Here is a 20462-nt window from a genome sequence, read left to right on the forward strand (position 1 = left end):
TTTCAGGAACTAGCTCAATGTCTGGTGCATGGCTGGGCTTCGATAAGTGATTCTGGGGACATGGGACGACACTAGAATAACTGAGAGAAATTCCTGTATACCTGTAAATGCCTGCAAGGTGGATGGGCAGTGAGACTACCTGTGAGAGGGACGCAAGCAGAGGGAAAGTCAGGGGTCATTTCTGGGTTCTGGGCCTAGACAGGTGACGGGGGAGAGGGAGGAGGGGGTTGGTGACTGGTGAACTAGTATCGTCTTTATTTCTGCAAACTAAAAATATGTTTCCAGGTTAGGCCAAAGGTAAAACGAACACATACTCTTCGTACAAGAGTCAGACAACACAGAGGCATACAAAATGGTACAGATGAAATGATCTTCAGTGATCTCATCTTAAAGAGAGCCCATCCTCTGGCTCCTCGAAACCCCACCAGATGGAGAGAGGGCTGTGGGCCTCTATCCTGTAGGGGAAACACCTGGCTGAAGCAGTTAGACTGTCTCCACCTCTGGGCTGGCTGGAAGGGGCCCAGGAAGTGGGGGTGGAGACAAACCAGTTCAGAGGCTCCAGAACTGGGAGGGCTGGGGTCTAAAAGGGAGGCACAGGCCTTGCCCAGCAATCGTTTCAGCCTTCAAGAAACTTCCCCCTCCATCCCTTCTCTGACCCTGACTCTTCCTCACCTGGTGGGGGAGAGGGTCGGGAAGAGGCTTCAGTCGCGTGCCCCAGATGAACATGCTAGGAGAGTTAAGGACACCCGAGGAGCTGTCCTCAAGGGATTTCCTGTATCACGAGGCCTCCAGGAAGATGCAGGAGCATCCTGGCCAGATGAGGCTTTGGCCAGCTGCTTCAGTCACGTTTCCCATGCAGCCAGACGCCGCCCCTCGCTGGTTCCCTGCCCCATCCCCTACCTGGGGCTACTCCCACATCTCCTGACCAAAGGTGGTCTTCAGGTGACCTGCACTCAAGGTTGATGATATAACTGGAACCCTAAAGACAACTTTTTTGGAAGAAACCACAATGATTACCCAATGTGACACCTTTTTATTTTTCATTCAGTACTATAACAACAGTACAGGAAAAAGGAACACAGCAAACATCGCACTTATGATCAACATCCTTCTGCGGTCTCATCTCATCATGCACATGCATTTTAGCTGCTGTCCTCAGTGTGCACACACTATCTACCCTGTACAGCATTTCACGTGTCTGCAGCATCTGTGCGCGGCTCATTTTCAGGGGGCTGTGGCCTCCCTCCGGGTCATGGTTTGGAGAGCTGGCTTAGCCATTCAGTCACCTCTGAGCAGGCATTTGGCTTGAATTGAAATCAACCCCATTGCACCCACCCTTCCTTTCCTCTTCAAGGTTCCTCTAGCAAAGCAGGATCTCCAAGCCAGCAGGTGTATAGAGCTTGGGATTATTCCTGTTACACGTGTATCTACTGCTCTTCAGAAAAGCAGAACCAATCCCAATGCACAGTGTTGTCAATTTCCCTACAGCTCTTCAAGTGGTGGAGAGATGATATGGATATATATACATATGGTTTAATGGTTGGGTACTTAATCCCCTCATTGTATAGTTGAGAAAACTGAGAGACGAAGCACCTTCCACAGGGTCATCCCCCTAGAGGACAGCAGAGAGATCCAGTGCTGGAGGTCGCATCCCCTGACCCCCTCTCAGTGCTCCATCGGCCACACCACTCTACCTCTGACAGTTGCTTCTAACACAGACACAGCAGGCTCTTCTTCTCTTGTCCTTTGTCCTTGGAGGAAAGCCGAAGCACGGCCCTTCCCCTCACCGTCCCGTGTCCTGCAGACCAGGTTTCTAGACTTCATCTGCTAGATCCAGGCCCTGAGGAGCTCCTCAGAAGACAGCCCGGCCACCACACAGGCTTCTACCTCTTCCCTTCTGCAGCTGATTAGCTTCTGGGGTGAACTGGTTATTTTCTGAAAAACAATTTTCATTCATATTCATTAGGTGAATAGTCATAGTAATAGCAATCGTGGAGAATATCACCAAAAACCTCAACTATCTGATTCATTAACTTTCCAGCAGCAGAAAAGCCCAAAGACAATTCTAACCCCTAGAGCAAGGGCTTCCCACCTTCACTGAGATCGTCTCCCAGGTCACCGACCAGCAGATGTCTTGGGGTCCTGCCTCCTCGGCACTCCTCCCTAGGGGACCCTGCCCCACAGAAGCCCAGAATGTAGTTCTGGTCCAAAAAATCTAACCTTCTTCTGCCAGAGAGCTCTGAAAAGAGTGACCTGGTCTGAGGTGCTCCACGTACAGCACTAGCAGGGTGTCTGGTCCAGGGATGGTGCTCCATAAACAGGAGTCCCTTCCTACTCATACTTCACATCCCTGCTATCTTCTCCCAGCAACCCCAATACATCATCATAACTGGTTGTAAAAATGCAGGTATCAACCTTTCAGGGCGACTTTCCCCAGTGTCGCCCCTAGACCATTCGCCTCCAACAAACTCACTTGGGTCTTGCACAGCGTCTCCCACAGCCCTTCCCATCATCACTTTTCTTTTTTCTTTTTCTTTTTTTTTGGCTACACCATAGGGCATGTGGTATCTTAGTTCCCCGACCAGGGATCAAACCCGTGTCCTCTGCAGTGGAAGCGCAGAGTCTTAACCACTGGACCGCCAGGGAAGTCCCTCCCTGTCATCACTTTAAAGAGTGGCATGTGGGCACAGACAGGTGGGCACAATGGTTTCCTCCACCCCCATCCCCAGAGACATTAGCTTCATCTAGTCGGTTGCCCTTGATCTTGTTTGTAAAGAGGTGGCTACAGGGCTCACTCCTGGTGTCCACAGGCAAATAATGGGAAAGCAAGGCTCACTGAATGGGATGTCAGTGTGGAGCCCACCACCAATTCCCTGATGCTGGTCTGGTCAGATTCCCAGGGCACTGGCTACCTACATCTGCAGTGCTTATACCTGATTGCTTTTTAAACTCTAGCGGAGTGCCTTGCAATGGAAATGTAATGTGAGCTACATAAGCCATTAAAAATTCTCCAGTAGCACATTTTATAAAGTAAAAAGAAATAGGTAAAGTTAATTTTAAAAATATATTTTATTTTAAAAATAAATATTATTTCAACATCTAATCCGCATAAAAATATTAATAAACTATTTTATACTCTTCTTGTACCATCTTCAAAATCTGTCATGTATTTCATAGTTACAGCACATCTCAGTTTGGACTAGTCACATTTCAAGTGCTTAATCATCACATATGGCTAGCAGCTACCATACTGGATGGCGTCGTTCTAGAACATTAAAGTGAAACAGCGTAAGCTCAGAATTTCAGAAGGTACAAAACTGTTGTCCCATAGTTTAGAACAAACTTCCAAGCAAGGTTCAGCTGATATATTTTTTTAAATTTGAATTTGTTCTTAACATTTGAAAATCAGGAGATTTATTATAAAGTCTGGATTTCTGGATTCTCATTTCAAATTTAGGAAGCACTGGCTCACATCCCCTCTTGGCAGCAAACTGCATGAACTGAGAAGAAGCTGGTTTCTTTAGCTGGGCCATGTTTGCCATGGTCCTCCTATCTATCTCTCCCTATTAAATCACATTTATTGTACTGTACACTCTTTTTTTTTTTTTTTTTAATCTGTCTGGGCCCCAGAGGCACCTGGGCTCACAAACTCTACTTTCTATGAAGTATACAAAGTCAGACTTGGGATGGCCCATTGGAGCACATCTCAATTTAGAGATGACTAACTTGAGGCCATCTTGATGTTTGCTACCCACGTTACAGTGGAATGTGACAGCAAGAAGAGAAAGAATGAAGTGAGTCACAGAAAGGAAACAAAGAACCTTTAGCACCAAAGCCTCCATCCCCATGAAGCAATTATGGATAAAAGACAAGGAAAATACATTATATTTTAAAATAGGGAACACACACCGAGCAGTCTTAGTATAATTTTCCTTGCATATATATTTTTGCCATAGACTGTTACTTGGTGATAAAAACTTGAATGGAAAGACATTCTTAATGGTATATTTCAGAGTGCAACCATCACCAACTGTAAAATTATAGATGAAGACATGAAATGTTTAATCCAAACAGACAAATTAAACATTTACAAACTCAATAGGACTTTTTGAAGCCTTGTCGAGGATTTCCACTTGGTAATTTTCCGTGGTTTAATTGGAAAGATGCGTGGTCTTTGCAAGGTTGGCTGGAAGTTGCTTTTTAATAGTTTGGAGGATTATCTATGACCAGTGCAAATGCTGAAGCGCAGCTAGGCTGTGCTAAAGTAAAGGCTGAGAGGGGGGAGATGGTGGTGGTGATGTGCAGCTCCAGAACTTATTTGGGATTTGATGGACACTAGCTATCTATTTCTCACAAAACACTGTGGGAAATGCATACACTCAGAGAAACTGTCCATGTTAAAATCTGGAGAGAAACAGAATACAAATTAAAAGCCTTATGGAAAAGAATGCATGTAGGAACAGACACTAGAACAAAGTAGGAAGGATGGTAAGGGGAACAGAGAAGCAAAAGGTGGTCAAGGGTCATGGCATTTACCTTCCACGAACAAAAGTGGTCATTCTCTCATAGAATCTCCTTGTCTCGGGACTTCCCTGGGGTCCAGTGGGTAAGACTCTGTACTCCCAATGCAGGGGGCCCAGGTTTGATCCCTGATCAGGGAACTAGATCCTGCATGCATGCCGCAGCTAAGAGTCCCATGCCGCAACTAAGAAGCCCACATGCTGCAACGAAGATCCTGCATGCCACAACTAAGACCTAGTGCAGCCTAAATAAATGAATAAAAAAAAAAAAAAAAAAAAAGAATGTCCTTGTCTCTGGTCTCATCTCAGTTGCTTGGTTTTCTCCAAAAGCTATTTTTAGGGTATGGCTCATAATGCATTAGGATTCCTAGGAGCTCTTGCCATTGGAGGGCTTTCCTTGTGCACCTGAAATTCTCCAGGGAACGGACCCTTTACATTGTTCTTTCCCTGGCCCTTTACTCTGTGGCTCCCTAACAACACACTGGGTCCTGGGAGGGAACTCTGCTAGGTCATTGAATGTAGGACCAGAGAGGGAAATTGAAGGAGGGTATTAGGAATGCAAGAGCTCGTGAGTAGAGGGTAAGCATGGGAACAGAGTTGGGAGGAAAGCCGTAAAGGGTAACTACTCAGTGGAGTCCAGCCAAGGAGGCTGAGCTTTTTACGTGTGTGGAAAAGAAGAGCTAGTGACCTGCTGAGCCAGGAATGCTCCCCTCCCATCATCATCGTTTTGGGTTCATTCAGGGGTTCTTCCTTTACTGCAGGGCTCCGCTTCTACTAACGGCAGAGGAGCACCAATCAGACCGATCTTCCTGCAGATAGCAACTTCAAAAACGGATCAAAATATGAAACCAACTTCCTTAAGTCACAGGAGAGCAACCAAAAGTTGACACTTGGAAGAAGGGAATGTCTCTGGGTGAGTTTCCCATTTTTTACAGCTCCCTGAGGAGCTGAGGGTCTCTCTTGGTGCCATGAACAGAAGAACCAGAAAACAGATATGGGTGCAAACAGAAAAGTTAGGAAGTGAGAGAACTAGAATTAAGTGTTAATGGATTAAACATTGCAATTAAATGGCAGAGATTGTTGGAACAGATTCACTTAAAAAACAAAACAAAACAAAGCAAAAAACCTCTGTGCTGCTTCAAGAGACACCATTTAAATTTGAGAACATTCATAAGTTTAAGATAAAAATATGGAAGAAGATACACCCTACAAACAGTAAACAAAAAAGGGCTATATTGATATCAGGATAAGAATACTGCCAGAGATAAAGAGGGACATTTCATGATGATAAAAGACTCAATTATTCAGGAAGACCTATCAATCATAAATATGTATGCACCTAAAACAGGTTCTAAAACACATGAAGGAAAAATTGACATGAAAGGAGAAACAGACACATCTACACTCATAGTTAGAGATTTTGTTGTCTCTCTCTCAATAACTAATAGAACTATTCCAACAAAATCAGTGAGGACAAAGATGATCTGAACAGTATTAAACATTTTGGTGCAATTGATATTTATAAAACACCACCCAACAACAGCAGAATACACATCCTTTTGTGCTTCAGGGAACTCTGAGCCCCTCAAGTTCTTGCTGAAGGGGATGCAGGCCAGCCCTGTCCCCTATGTTTGATACATCCCACTGCCTTTATGTTTAGCAGTAAACCCTTTAGTCATCCAGAGGGGCTGGAGGGGGAACCGATGTAAAGAACACTGGTTGGTAAACATTATGAAAAGGGGCAAATGAAATGAGCAAATATCCATAAAGCCTTAGAACGGTGCCTGGTGCTTAATTCTGGACCAGTGTCCCCTGGAGTCATGACTCCCTAAACTCCTGGAAAGAAAGAGAGCTGACACTAGGATCATACGGTGGGGCGTGCAGGGTGTCCTGAGGACTGGACTGCAGGGAGGGTTAGTCCTCCTGTGAAGGGGGAGCATGGCCTGTGCTCTCAGGGCCCTGTGATGTCACAAGAGGGACCCTTCCAGGGTAACTCCTGGCTGACAAGGAACTACAGGAATGTATAGCTTGCAGGCAGTTCTGGCTCTAGCTGCTTCTGAGAAGCTGACCGCTAACCCCATCCTCCCAGGACAGAAGGGTGAGATATCCCTGAGGGGACAGGGATGGGTTTGCTTTTGTTTGTTATTATTTTGTTGTGTTCTGTTGCACTGCTCGGTGGGTTGAGGTCCGGGGCGGAGGTGGGGGGCTAGGGTGCACAGGAAGCAGACAGATGCAACATGTGGGGATCTCTGGAGACCTGCTTTTGCTTTTCCCCGACCCTGGCACAGCACACAGGGCCTGTCCCCACTGGAGACACTCAGATCTATGGCCCAGTGACCTCAGGAGTAAGATAAGGACCCTGGCTTGTGAGGAGTTGGGATCCCTCACCTTCGGTAGTCACAGGTCCAGCTAGTCCCCCTGCCCCCAGCCAAAGGCAAAGCAGACTCCACGCGCCCTAATTTCACACACGTGCACCTCACCCTGAGGACCCATGAGGCTCTTGGCGTATGAACTGACTATGTTGTGTTGGAACATATTTCTGGATGCAGCTGCTGTTACAATGATGGGAGGGAGGTAAGAAGGCTCGGTAGGCCGGTCCTCAGGGTAAGACTATGCATGACGCCTGGAATGCAGAGCCTCCTGGGCTGGGCTACACACCTGCTGCCTTGGCCGTGCCAGGACCTGGGGGCAAGGAGCAGAGGCCTGATGGGAGCCTGGGGAAGGCCACCACCCCCTGGTGATGGGACGTCTCCCAGCCCCTCTGACTAGGAGGGAATTCCTGTAAGTACTCTTCTCCCCTCTTTGTGCAAATGCTTGTAAACCCACGATATGTGTGTCCCTGACCCACTAAGGCCCAGACTACATCGGGTCAGCATCATGCTGAAAGGAAAAAGAACAGTTACCAAGGTGTCGGGGAGCATCACCACGGGGCAACAGGAGTGCTGGAGCAGCCGGCCCATTTTCCAGATGGAGAGCGGCACAACCACGAGGATCAGCATGAAGCCCACAAATGAGAACAGAGCCAGTGCCAGCGGCAGGGTCTCTCCTGGAAACGGAAAGACAGGAACCGGCTTAGGAGACAATCCTGGGCCTCCCTCGCTTTCCTGGATCTGGCTCTGCACACTGGCCAAGAGAGCAGATGCCAACACCCTGACATCTGATGTGTGCCCTAGTGACCGAAATGACCACCATTAAAACCATTTTTCTAGAATCCAGATTGGTTTCCAGAAAGCCAAGGAAGATTACGATCTTTTTCTTGGGAAGGGAAAGGGAGGAGCATCATCTGTTAAGCCACTAGCTGTATTTGCACGTACCTCTGAGCCACTGCCAGGAAGAAGGCAGAGGGCCAGGCCCCGGGCAGGATGAGGGGGAAGCACCAAAAGAGAACAGCCCAGAAGGGAGCTGGGCAGTAACTGAAAACAAAGTGTATTTCACAACTTACTCTTGGCATTGATTCGTGTGATGGAGGAAAATGCTGAATTCAGAACACAGTCACATAATAACTCATATATCAAGCCCCTGCGAGGGTTAAGTGACTTACCCCAGGTCACACAGGTAGGGCTGGCTCCAAATTCTACTAAGTGATGTATCAGAAAGTGCCAAGTCTGAACGTCTGGAGATGCGGAAGGGGGGGACAGTTTACCTTCCCATCTCTCTGTCCTATTCATTTAGCCCCTCTGGGCTGGACTGCTCACCCAGGATGTGAAGGGTGCCACAGCCAATGCAGCTGCAGAGAAGCTGGTGGGCTCTTCCAGATGGCTGGGGTCCCCACAGTTTGTATCAATGATTTTGGAAAATATGTTGGCAGTACATATCAAGAGATACACAGATGTTCATACTCTTTCATCCACTCCTGTGAGTGGATTCCAAAGAATAATTCCAAGGAAGGAAACATATGCAGAAAGCAGTTCACAGCAACATCTTTATTAGAGCAACAGCCTCGCATAACCAGCCCCCCTCTCTGACCAAAGCAGCACCTCTGCACCTTCCGCCACCCCAGCACGCTCTGGTGTGCTTTCTCATAGCACGTACCACCAAGGGACACCATCTCATTTGTTTACTGCCTTGTAGCCTGTCTCCCCAACTAGAAGGTAAGCTCGGTGAGGGCAGGGACTTCCCTGCTGTATCCCAGTGACGGGCCCAGCAGGTGGCACATAGTCAGTGCTCAATAATTATTCACTGAATGAATGAATGAATGAATCAGTGAATGAACATCATCTTCAAAAGCAGATGGCAATGATCTAAATACCCCCAATGGAGGATGATTTAATACATCATGGGATATCATCATGGCAGGTCAGGAGTTCAGCTATTAAAATGAGAATTAGGATATATACAGACTTGTTCGCTGCATCACGGGTTGTAGTGGCAAAAGACTGGAAAGCACAGAATATACCTATTTATGGGGGATGGTTACATATACTTTGGCACACCCATATACTGGCTTGTTATGCATGTTCTTAAACAATGAGGTAGATCTATATGTACTGACATTAACAGGTGCTCACAATAGCAATACCCAGTGAAGGTGAGCGAGGTACAAAGCAGTAAGCACAGTACAGTCCCAGTTGTGCCTCTGAGTACTGGCATCACATGATGACTGGAGGATTAAATGCCAGACTTGCCAAAGGAAACCTCCTGAGTGGTGTGGGGAGAATGGAGAACGTGTACTTCTTACTTTATATACTTCTGTGTTGTTCAAATTTTTTAACGAGCTTGACTTACATGGTTTTAAAACGTAGTATAAAATGAGGGTCTGGGGGAGGGATAAATTAGGAGTTTGGGATTAACATATACACACTACTATATATAAAACAGAGAGCTTCCCTTGTGGCGCAGCGGTTGAGAGTCTGCCTGCCGATGCAGGGGACACGGGTTCGTGCCCCAGTCCAGGAAGATCCCACATGCCACGGAGCGGCTGGGCCGTGAGCCATGGCCGCTGAGCCTGCGCGTCCGGAGCCTGTGCTCCGCAACGGGAGAGGCCACAACAGTGACACGCCCGCATACCGCAAAAAAAAGAAAACAGATAACCAACAAGGACCTACTGTATAGCACAGGGAACTATATTCAGTATCTTGTAATAACCTATAATGGAAAAGAATCTGAAAAAGAATAGATTTATATACATATATATGTATAACTGAATCACTTTGCTGAACACCTGAAACTAACACAACATTGAAAAGCAACTATACTTCAATTAAAAGATAAAGACCCAAAAAAAGTAGTATAAAATGGTAATCAGAAAATCTACATGGAAAATGTTATGGATGTGATATTTGTGAAAAAGCAGACTCAAAGTGTATATATAATTCAACGACAACATGTGTCTACACAAAGGCTAACAGCCCTTTGACCCAGCAACTCTACTTCTTGGAATTTATCCTTCAAATATACCAGCAAATGATCTATGCCCAAGGTAATTAATGAAAGCATTGGCTGTAATAGCAAAATATTGGGAGAAAAAAACTAAATACGCATCAATAGGGAGCTAGTTGAATTAGTTATATATACATACAGTGGAATACTATGTAGCTACAAAGAAGGATGAAAAAGTTCTTTTCAGATATGGAAAAATCTACAAGATATGTAAAGTGAAAAAGACAAGATCCAGAACAGTTCATGGTGTGTGCTAACATTTGTGCTAAAAGGAGGGGAAATATATAAAAGTATATTCCCATTTACTTGTAAACGTACTGAGAAGTCTTTAGAAGGATATACAAAAAGCTAATACCTCTGGGGGAGGGGTGGGAATTACATGGATGAGGAAGGCGGTTCCACACGTACCTTATCATTTTTTTTTTTTTTTTTTTTTTTTTGCGGTACGCGGGCCTCTCACTGTTGTGGCCTCTCCCGTTGCGGAGTTCAGGCTCCGGACGCGCAGGCTCAGCGGCCATGGCTCACGGGCCCAGCCGCTCCGCGGCATGCGGGATCTTCCCGGACCGGGACACGAACCCATGTCCCCTGCATCGGCAGGCAGACTCTCAGCCACTGCGCCACCAGGGAAGCCCTCAAAATGATAATTTTTAAAAAACTAAAAAGTTATACACAAATGTCACTCGTGGTGTTTGTGTGGCAAAATCATGGGATATGGGGTTTTGTTTTATTTCTTTTCACTGCAGGCTTTTAAACCATAAAAAACTCAAGGGGAAAAATTAAGTCAAACAAGAGGATTCTACAAACTTTCTATCAGGCCCCTCCCAGCTGAGCGCAGCCATGCTACACAGTGGGCTACGTCCACACGAGGTCCGACGCTCAGGCCCCGGCTGCCTCACTAGCACCCCCCTCTGATACCCAGGCAGCTGCCACCGGGTCAACCAGCCTTGCAACATCTGGCCTCAGGCCTCGGGAGCTTTCAGGGAAAAGTGTTCTAGACAGCTGCCAAGTGACCCCTGCCCAGCCCCAGGGTGGACTCTCTTCTGGGGGGATTAGAACGCAGAACAATTTCACCACAGGATCTACCCAGCCTGGGGGAGCAGGTCAGGGAAACCGAGGGGATACTCAGAACCAGAGGAAGCAGCAAGCAACGAGCATCGCCCAGGAGGGGCAGACAGGTGGCCTTACCTTGCACCTTGACACATTCTGTCTGGCTGAAGGCACTGTGCCTCCCAATGGCCTTCACGAACGTCCGGACCTTCACGCAGTGTGCAGCCCCTGGCTCCATGGTTTCCAGGTGCACCGGAATGCCCCCGCGCCTCACCATCTTGACGTGTTCCTTTAGGAAAACAGAAAACAGTTACACTCTGGGGGAAGCAGGACACAAAAGAGGGAGAAGGAGGGAAGGGAAGCTGTAAATATTTCCTTTCCAAGATGCATACAGAATGTTACTCTCATTCATTCATTTATTCATTCATTCATTCTTAAATATTTATTTATTTCTTTAGCACCTACGGTGTGCCAGGCACTGGTGTAAACACTGAACAAAACAGGGACACAGCATTGAACAAAACAAAGTTCCTGCTCTCGTGGAGCTTATGTGGGGTAAGACAGACCATATATAACACACATCAGGTGGTGATGAGGGTTATGAAGAAAAATGAAGCAGGGCAAAGAGGTAGAGAGTGATGAGGAGGCACCAGAATAGGGATTAGGGAAGACCTCTCTGATAGGGTAATATTTGGACAGAGACCTGAAGGTCAGAAATCTGACTGGGGGCTTGGCCGGGCCACTGCTGCCAGGGGGATCAGTACACAGGAACACTGGAGCCTGTAGGCAGTGCCTCCTCACACTTGCATCCATCCACTGTCTGTCCATCCATCTGCACGCCCCTCCACACCCACTCACCCCCTGAGGGCTGTGCTCTGCGTCTGAACCTGTGGAGACTCGTCTGGGCCAGGCCCAGGTGGCTCAGGACACAGGCTCCTCTCCCAGCACTGGCTCTGCACCTCCCGAAGAATCCTAGGGATCTGCATGCTCCCAGCCAGCCGAGGCCCTGATCAGTCCCGCACTCGACTCCCTCTGCCTGGCAATGCCACCTCCTACCACTGGGCCCTGACCCAGTAGGAATAAATGCTGGAAACCATGGCTGTTGCCTGTTCCACCTACACATACCACCTTCCAGGGGAAGCTACCCAGCCCACGGTCCCCATTGAGTGGGTGGTAGGGCACATGACCTGTCCCTCAGACACTGGCATTAGGTCAGGGGTACCCTTGGCCTGGAAAGGGTCTATCAGAGGCCAGCCAGCAACCGGCGACCCCTAAGCTTGGCCTGATAAGACAAGCAGTACCAGTCAGATTTCCTCTGCTAGGAACTGATCTTGGGGAACTGATACCTGCAGCTAGAAGCAGGGACCAAGGGGAGAGGACATGGCGAGGAGGAGTCAGGCCTGGTAAGGCACAGCCATAGGCATGTGCAGGAAGGAGTGGTGAGGGCCTGCAAGCAAGCTGGGGAGAGGGCCACGGAAAGAGTGCAATAGAGAGGGCCCACTGGAGGGAATCAGAGACTCCACAGATGGGGGCCCCTGGGCAAGTGAGGCTGTGCTGCAGCCTGGCTCTGGGCCTGCTCTGATCATGGAGTCTGTGAGAGCCCCTTATAGCACCATATTAATCCCTGTGACAGAGCCTATTTTTCCTTGTGCTGACTCGAGTGGGCCTTGTCACCATTTCAGCTTGGACAGGGCCTCCACAGGTCTGCCCAAGCTCCATCCTTTCTGCTGCTGTGGCTGCAGGATGCTTGGCCACTCCCTCTGGGAGAGCTGACCTCCCACCCAGCCTAGCCCGCAGCATCCATTCCACAGGTAGGGCAGCGCCCCATCTAGGCATTCCAGGTGGCCCATTGGCTCAGAATTAGGGTTGTTTATCAGCCAGCTCCTGACTCTCTGCCCCGACTTCTGCACGCTGCCCAGATACACACCCTCGAGAGCCTTGTGCCAGCCTCATATGCTTTTGAAATCATCCAGTTGATCTGGAACACCCTGGTCTGCCGCCTGTAAACAGCAGGGAGAATGGCTGAGAAGACATGCTGATGAGGGAGAAGAAATGCATTGAAAAGGTATCATGGATCCAACTATGGCAGAGTTTAGGGCAAGGAGGCAGCCCTCATACTTTAGCAAACGTGGCCTGAGACAGCTCCCAGCCACAGTCTGGGTTGGACCAAGGCAGTCCTTTGAGGAAGAGGCTGCCGGGATTGTCAACCTACACCCATCTCTCCTTTCCCACACTTCACCCAGGCCCGCTCATCCTCAGGCCACCCCAGACAGCAAGCACTGCAGGGGCTGGCTTTCCTCATCCAGCTCTCGGAGGTCTGTGACTGCTTCTCCAAAGTCTAACTCAAAGGCCAAGGGTGGAAGTCTCACCTTGGCACCAGGCTCCCTCTTCCAGTAGGCCACGAAGAACTCAAACTGTGGCCCCAGGTCTTCCAGCTTAATAACCAGGTGGAAGCCATCCTTGGTGATCTCCATCCCAGGTGGGGTGAGGATGGCTGTTGGCAAGACAAGGAAAGAATCAAAGCCAGCCCCAGACAAGACTGAGTTTTGTCCAGGGAGACCATGACCAAGCCATCAGTAGAAACATGTCAGGCTCATGGGAGGGGAGGGGTTTGGATATGGCTTCACAGTGTGCAGAGGCGTGTACACTGATCCTCTCCTGTACTCAGCAGGTGCTCAGTAGACACTTTTTGAATGATGAGCAAATGAAAAAAACAAATGACAGGCTTCCCTGGTGGCGCAGTGGTTGAGCGTCCGCCTGCCAATGCAGGGGACACAGGTTCGTGCCCCGGTCTGGGAAGATCCCACATGCCGCGGAGTGGCTGGGCCCGTGAGCCATGGCCACTGAGCCTGTGCGTCTGGAGCCTGTGCTCCGCAACGGGAGAGGCCACAACAGTGAGAGACCAGTGTACCGCAAAAAAAAAAAAAAAACAGATGACAACAACTTACTACAATTCGCATAGATCAGTTATATATACCGGCTGCTGCTAACTCTCAAACATCAGCAAATCAGCAGCCTGTGGATGGGTTGGCCTCTCTATTCTCAGTCCAAGGATTCTTCAATCTCATATCCTTAATGGAAGATGTTAGAAAATCAGAGGGTTTTACAAATTCCAATAATCAGCTCTAGAAATTTACAGCATAAGCACAAGCACCATCCTTCATATTACTGGATCCCAAACAGAGAGGCCAGCAGCCCCCATGGATACTTTCCTATCAGGAGACCAAGAACAGAAGGGCCCACACAGACAGTCTTTAGTCCCTGGTTACTGATGATGGATCCAGACTTGCCTCTCAGATCCAGATGCTGCAGGACCAGAGGGGCCACCGCAATTGCTGGGCTTGGCTTGGCAAGTTTAGCAGAGTGTGTTCTGGGCTACATCCTCCTGCACTGGGGTCAGTGGACACTCAAAAGAAAGGCAGTTCCTGCAGGGAGTTTTCAGAGAACAAACTATTTCCTGGCATTTGAAGAGCTGCCTGGAAAAGGAACATGAGGACTTGGAAAGTCAGGGACCAACTGTACAAAACATACCCAGTTCAGAGGCTTCATATGAGCATACAGCACCACTAGAACTGCGTCTGAAACACCTCCAGTAGGGAGAGAGATGTTTTGACTCCTCCAGTTTTAAGTCAAACATGATTAGAATTGGATTCCCTGATCTCCATCTATGTTGAGATTAGAATTAGACAAAATGACCTAATGTCATTTCAGTTCAGAGAATTTTTTGACAAAGTTGGGACAAGAACTTCTGTCCTATGTACTCTACAAACTTATCTCATTTAATCCATCCAGCAAGCTTAAGAAGGTAAATACTGTTCTTATCGTACAGATAATGTAACAGCCTCAGAGAGGTTGAATGACTTTCCCAGAATCACACAGTTAATGGCCAGAATTTGAGTCCATGTCTTTCCACATTTCTAGACTCTGCTGTGGGGTGTTTTTTAACTCCCAATGAACAGGATGCACATAGATCGCTTAAATCAGACTCTAGGCTTAGGCCCTGGAGATAAGTGGTTCTAAAGCTCCCCTGTGACATGAATTCATATAATTGAGGTTATGAACCTCTGCTCTCAACAGGCTTCCCTTTAAGAGTAGGAGATCCTTTTCAAGAGAGCCTTAAAATAAGATTTTTCATATGTCTTGGGAGAAGTCAGCGTGGCCTTTTTCAAAGGCCAAAGAACAGACGTAATGCCCTTGAGAGTCTCGATTCCATCCCAGCTCTGCAGCTAACTTCACCTGCATGGGGACCACACAGGAGCAGCTTCTGAGGCAGGTACAGAGACTCCCTTCCTCAGCTCCTCCTGCAGTGGCCCTTTTCCTGTTTATATTGGCCTTCTCAAGCACAAGTTGCTACTGCACACACCCGCCCCCATAGCTTTGTAGGCACTCCCTCAATCTCCAAATGCCCCGTGCCTTCCTTTCCAACAGCTGCCAGCCACCAGCAATGACCTTGGCTGGAGCCCGTGCTTCTAGGAGCCAAAGGGAGGTGGTGCTGGGTGCTGCCCAGGCACAGCAGGCAGAGGCAAAGCTGCACTACCCTCCAGCGCCTCTCAGGCTTCCCCAGGGCCTGCAATGGGATCCCACTGCCTCCACCATATCCTCCCAGTGCCTAGAGAAAGAGACTGGGAAGAGGAGCCCACATTCGGCACCAAAATTTCTATTGGTATCCATTCCAATGGTCCCACTGCTGCCCCCAGCTCTTCCCTCCTTCCTCTGCTCTCTGGCTCTCAACTCTGGGCATCCCTTGGGTAATTAATATTAATATTTACCAATAGCTGAGTGCTATGATAAGACAGCACCGCCCTGAGCCTTTGCACTTTTCATCTTGTCCACAACTACCCAGTGAGGCAAACTGTTGCCCTTCTTACAGATGAGGACTCAAGGGGCTGATCTGGGATTTCAACCCCACCTGCCTGACTCTAGAGGGCCAACTTCCCCTTCAAATTCACCTTCCTCAGCCCCTTCTAGCGTGGACTCCCTCACCTTCTAACCGTCCTAATTTCTACCCAATCTCATATAGTCCTCAGTAACCTTTGACTCATTCCATTACTGCCCCAAACCTTCCTTTGTCCTCACTCCCAGCAGAGGGTCACCTGCCACACCAAGAAAACAGGTCACCACAGGCCTTTCCCTTGCCTTTCCTGCATGTCCCAACTGGTCACGTTATCATCTACACCTGCCCTGCCCCTTCCGCCTCCATTCAACCCTCCAGCTGGCAGCCTGTCCACCATCACCACGGCTCCATGAAGCCACTTTCTCAAGGACCCATTTAGGGGCCTCCTTCAGGCCCAGCAGCAGCTCATCCGCTCTCCCCTCCATGACCCTCTCCCCACCCAGCACCTACCAGTGACTTTCCCTCTACCCTCTTTTTAAACCTAAGGTTTCCCAGGAGCCTATCCTGGGTTCTTTGTCCTTATGTCTTGTCCCTGGACATCTCACCTGCTCTCAAGCCACTAGCTATTAATTTTGTGTTGTGTGTCTAACCTTGACCTGTCTGAGCCCGAGGGCCTGATTTCCAACTGCCAATCAGACATCCATGGCATGATATCCTATAGGCATCTCAATCTCAAAGAGCCCAAAGCCAGCAGCAACTCTTATTCCTCAGACCAGTCGCTCCTCCTGGGTTCTCTTCCTTGGGTGACACTCCCACTAACCCCATCTGGAAGATGGATGCCATCATTATCTCTCCCCATTCTGTCTCCCAGTAACTGGTCCCCAAGCGCTGTCCTTTCTAACTCAGCAATGTCTCTAGAATTTGTCCTCTTCTTCCCATCCCTTCCCCACTTCTGGGATCAGGACCCACCTTGGCTCAGCTGGAGTGTTACAACCCCGTCCTCACCGTTCACCTGCCCTGAAGGCTTGTCCTACTCCAGTTCACTTTTCACACCACAGCCAGAGTGATTGTTCTGTAAGACAGACCTGGCCTAGATCTTCTCTTCTTCTGTGGCCCTCCTCTTCCGACTTGATCAAGCTTTATGTCAAAGCCCTTCACCATGTGACAAGCTGCTTCCTCGCCCCCGGCATCCAGACCCTGCTACTGCGGTTCCCCACACACACCCTTCTACACACTGGCCATTATTTGCACTCTGCCGTATTTGGTCACCAATCTGGATTCTTCCCTTACTTTTTTTTTTTTTTTTTTTTTGCGGTACACGGGCCTCTCACTGTTGTCGCATCTCCTGTTGCAGAGCACAGGCTCCGGACGCGCAGGCTCAGCGGCCATGGCTCACGGGCCCAGCTGCTCTGTGGCATGTGGGATCTTCCCGGACCGGGGCACGAACCCACGTCTCCTGCATCAGCAGGCGGACTCTCAACCACTGCGCCACCAGGGAAGCCCTCTTCCCTTACTTCTTTCTCAATTATTTTCCAGGTTCTATTGCTATAGAAAAGTTACTTATTTCCAAAGGACTGTTCCTAATCATGTATAGACCCTATTGCACGAAGAAGATGCTCACAGAGCAACAAAGATGGAGTTAGCGAGGCCCCAGATGGGAGGCAGTGTAAGATTTATGAGGCACTACTAGGGTAGGGAGAGGCCATCCTAGCCCCATCTCCCCACTTCCAGAGCAGTTTTCCTTCCAGAGACAGGACTGACTTCCAAAGTCTCTTTCAAAATGAGAGGGAGGGCCTGTGGGAAGCAGCTGACTTTTTAAAATGGAGCAGTTAGGGCTGTTGATGTTCACAGTACTCTGGCTTTGCAAGACTAATTTGATGCTGAAAAGAATCCCAACAGTCTCAGTGAGCATGGTTCCTGAAGGGGAGGCTGCTGGGGGCGGGGGAGTGAGGAGAGAAGAGCCTTACTTGAGTTTCGATTAAAGGGGTGCTTCAGGGTACTCCAGGCTGAGGTCAGTGAACCCAGGGTGGCCCTGACCCGGAGGCTGTATGGTACAGTGGCGGTGATGTCATCAGTGATGTCACACTCGGGCTCTTGGGTGGGCGAGCACCAGCTGCTGGGGATCCAGATGTGGCTCATGTACAGGCTCTCATACTCTCTGGCCAAAGAGAGGAGGGGACAGCGTCACACCAGCCCCTTCTACCCAGGCTCAATGATGGTTTCAAGTAACTGTTGCATCCACTGACATTTTATGGGTCAGGAAAACAAGCATTTGCTCCATACCCATTTCTCCCCTCTCCTCCCTCACCGACCACCCTTTCTTCCTTACTCCTTCTCACCAGACAAGGGAGACCCAAGCATAAACCCCACTCTGTCCCAGTCTCTCCATCTGCATGCTCACCACCCCAGTCTCAGCCACTGTCATCCCTTGCCTTGCTGTGTGTCTCCTGATTTTCCTGCTTCCTTTCCTGCCAGTCTTCAAACCATGCATCACTCAGCAGAGCATCATATTTGTCTCCTTAGTGGCTTCCAAAGAGTCTAGAATGGAATCCAAACTCTCTCCCATGGCTTACAAGACTCTCTGGCCTTCTCATTAGACCCCTAAACGTGATGCTCCCTCCACACAGGCCTCCTTGCCCTCCCTCCGACAGGCTGTCACGTTCGCTGTGTCTCAAATGCTCTGCCCCTGCATTCCCATTAGCTGCCTGTCCTTCAGATATTGGCTTAAATATCACATCCTCAGACAGACCTTCCCCGACCATCTGATAAAAAGCTACCACAGAAGAAACTCTCTGTTGCATCAGCCTTTTAGCTTCCTCCTAGAGCTGATTTCTATCTGAACTTACCTACAGCAATGCTGCCTGATAGAACTTTCTGTGTTGGTGGAAATGTTCTGTACCCCTGCTGTTCTATATGGTAGCTACTAGCCGCATGTGGCTATTAAGAACTTGAAATGTGGCTCGTACGACTGGGAAACAGACATTTTAATTTAATTTAATTTAACTTTGATTAATTTTGATTAATTTAAATTTAAATAGCTGTCTGTGTCTAGTGGCTACCACAGTGGACAGTGCAGACCTCGTGTACTTATTTCTTTACCTTTTTACTGTCTCCTCTAAATGTAAGCTCCCTCTGTCCAGAAGCTTTGTCAACTGTACCCGTGAGCCTAAGAGAATGTCTGCACGTGTAGTTGTTCAGTTTGTATAAACTGTTAATGAAATATATTGAGCACCTTCTGTGCCCCTGTCACTCCTTGACAGCTCCGAGGGCCTGGACACCTGGAGAAGGGCCAGCTGACCTATAGGATCACAATTTGTTTTGGCTTCTAGGGGCAAGCACACAGTCAGGAAAAACTGAGGTCTCCCCCACACCCAAAAGATCTGAGTCCCCAGTGATTTCTCCACCTCAAGTCAGAGACAAACTTGTTTCTTCTTAAAATTTTCTTCAGCATTAGACAATTGACTCATTGTTGGAAAGAAGCTTCACCAAAAAGTCTTTATACATGTTTGTGCTCCCAGGGAGTTCACTGTCAAATCCATGGGACAATTTCCCTTGTTGCTTCAACTCTCTCAGTGCCCATGCAGACAGAGGATGCAGATCATGGGAAATAACCTCTCCCTGGGCTCACAAAGCCTCCTTGAGCTCTGGAATGAAGGTTGTGATTCCTGGAGAGGAATCAACTAATGTCTAAAAGAGAAAAACTAACAAAAAAAAAACACAAAAAACAAAACTCACCCTTGGTACTCGACAGAATAGTGTATTATTTCTTCAGGCACAATCACTGGGCTCCATGTCAAGACATGCTTCATGTTGGTTGATTGTACAGAGAGGTTCTGAGGGGCAGGCAGAACAGTCACTCCATCTGAGACCAAGGCAGATAGACAGGCTGACAGGTGAGTTCAGGGGGCTGGCATCGGGGGAAATGCCACAGCTTCAAGTTAGTTTCTAATGAAATGCCAAACATGCTTAGGAACTAGAAACAACTCTAAAGTCACCATACTTGTGTTCATGCTAAATTTTTGCTATCATCATTGTAATTCTGCCTTTGGTGATTGAATGGCATGTTAATATTAATAATAATAATGGCTAATATTATTGAGCACTTACCATGCTCTATCTAGGCCATGTGCTAGGTTGTCACATGATTATCTCATTTAATCCTCATGACCATACTGGGAGGTAAGGACCATTAGTTTCTCTGTTGTACAAATGAGGAAACTGAAGCACATTATGTACAACCCTTATGTCACGATCTAGATGCAGGCCTTGACTCTGCCACTTACTATGTGACCTAAAGCAAGCTGCGTAAACCTGAGCCCCCCACCCCTACATGGCAAACCCATACCGGCTCCTGCCAGCTTCTCTTCACCACCTTCTCCTGCTACTGCCATCCTCAGGTACCAAAGCAATTCGTTAGTGTCCCCAAGAAGGCCAAACAGGGCGCAGCTGCCATCTGGGAAGTGCAGGCTCAGGTCTGCCGTGGAAGGAGTCCAGTGCAGAAAGGCACCAAGCCAGCTCGGAGACTCCGCCCCAGGCAGCCTGCAGCCCTCTGAGCCAGCCGGGATTCAAGCACCTGCTCACACAGCTGTGTGCTCAGAGTGTGCACACAGTGGGTCTACAGTTTGCACACAGAATCAAAGAGGCCTGTGAAGCTGAACCTGCCCTCATAAGGACCTTGCAGC

At 48.5% G+C, this 20462-nt stretch overlaps 1 protein-coding gene across 1 annotated transcript; it reads right to left on the reverse strand.

Moving 5' to 3' along the window:
• Positions 1-1122: 1122 nt before the first annotated feature.
• Positions 1123-20159, reverse strand: IL20RB (interleukin 20 receptor subunit beta). The gene is made up of 6 exons (XM_030873413.2): positions 19516-20159; positions 17748-17938; positions 13316-13440; positions 11085-11235; positions 7424-7566; positions 1123-1935 (listed from the first exon to the last, which is right to left on the reverse strand). The coding sequence occupies exons 1-6, from the start codon at positions 19587-19589 to the stop codon at positions 1828-1830; spliced, it is 792 nt and encodes a 263-aa protein (XP_030729273.1). The 5' UTR covers positions 19590-20159; the 3' UTR covers positions 1123-1827.
• Between the last annotated feature and the right edge of the window lie 303 nt (positions 20160-20462).

The sequence above is a fragment of the Globicephala melas genome, chromosome 4 (genome assembly GCF_963455315.2).
Source record: "Globicephala melas chromosome 4, mGloMel1.2, whole genome shotgun sequence".
NCBI classification, from domain to species: domain Eukaryota; kingdom Metazoa; phylum Chordata; class Mammalia; order Artiodactyla; family Delphinidae; genus Globicephala; species Globicephala melas.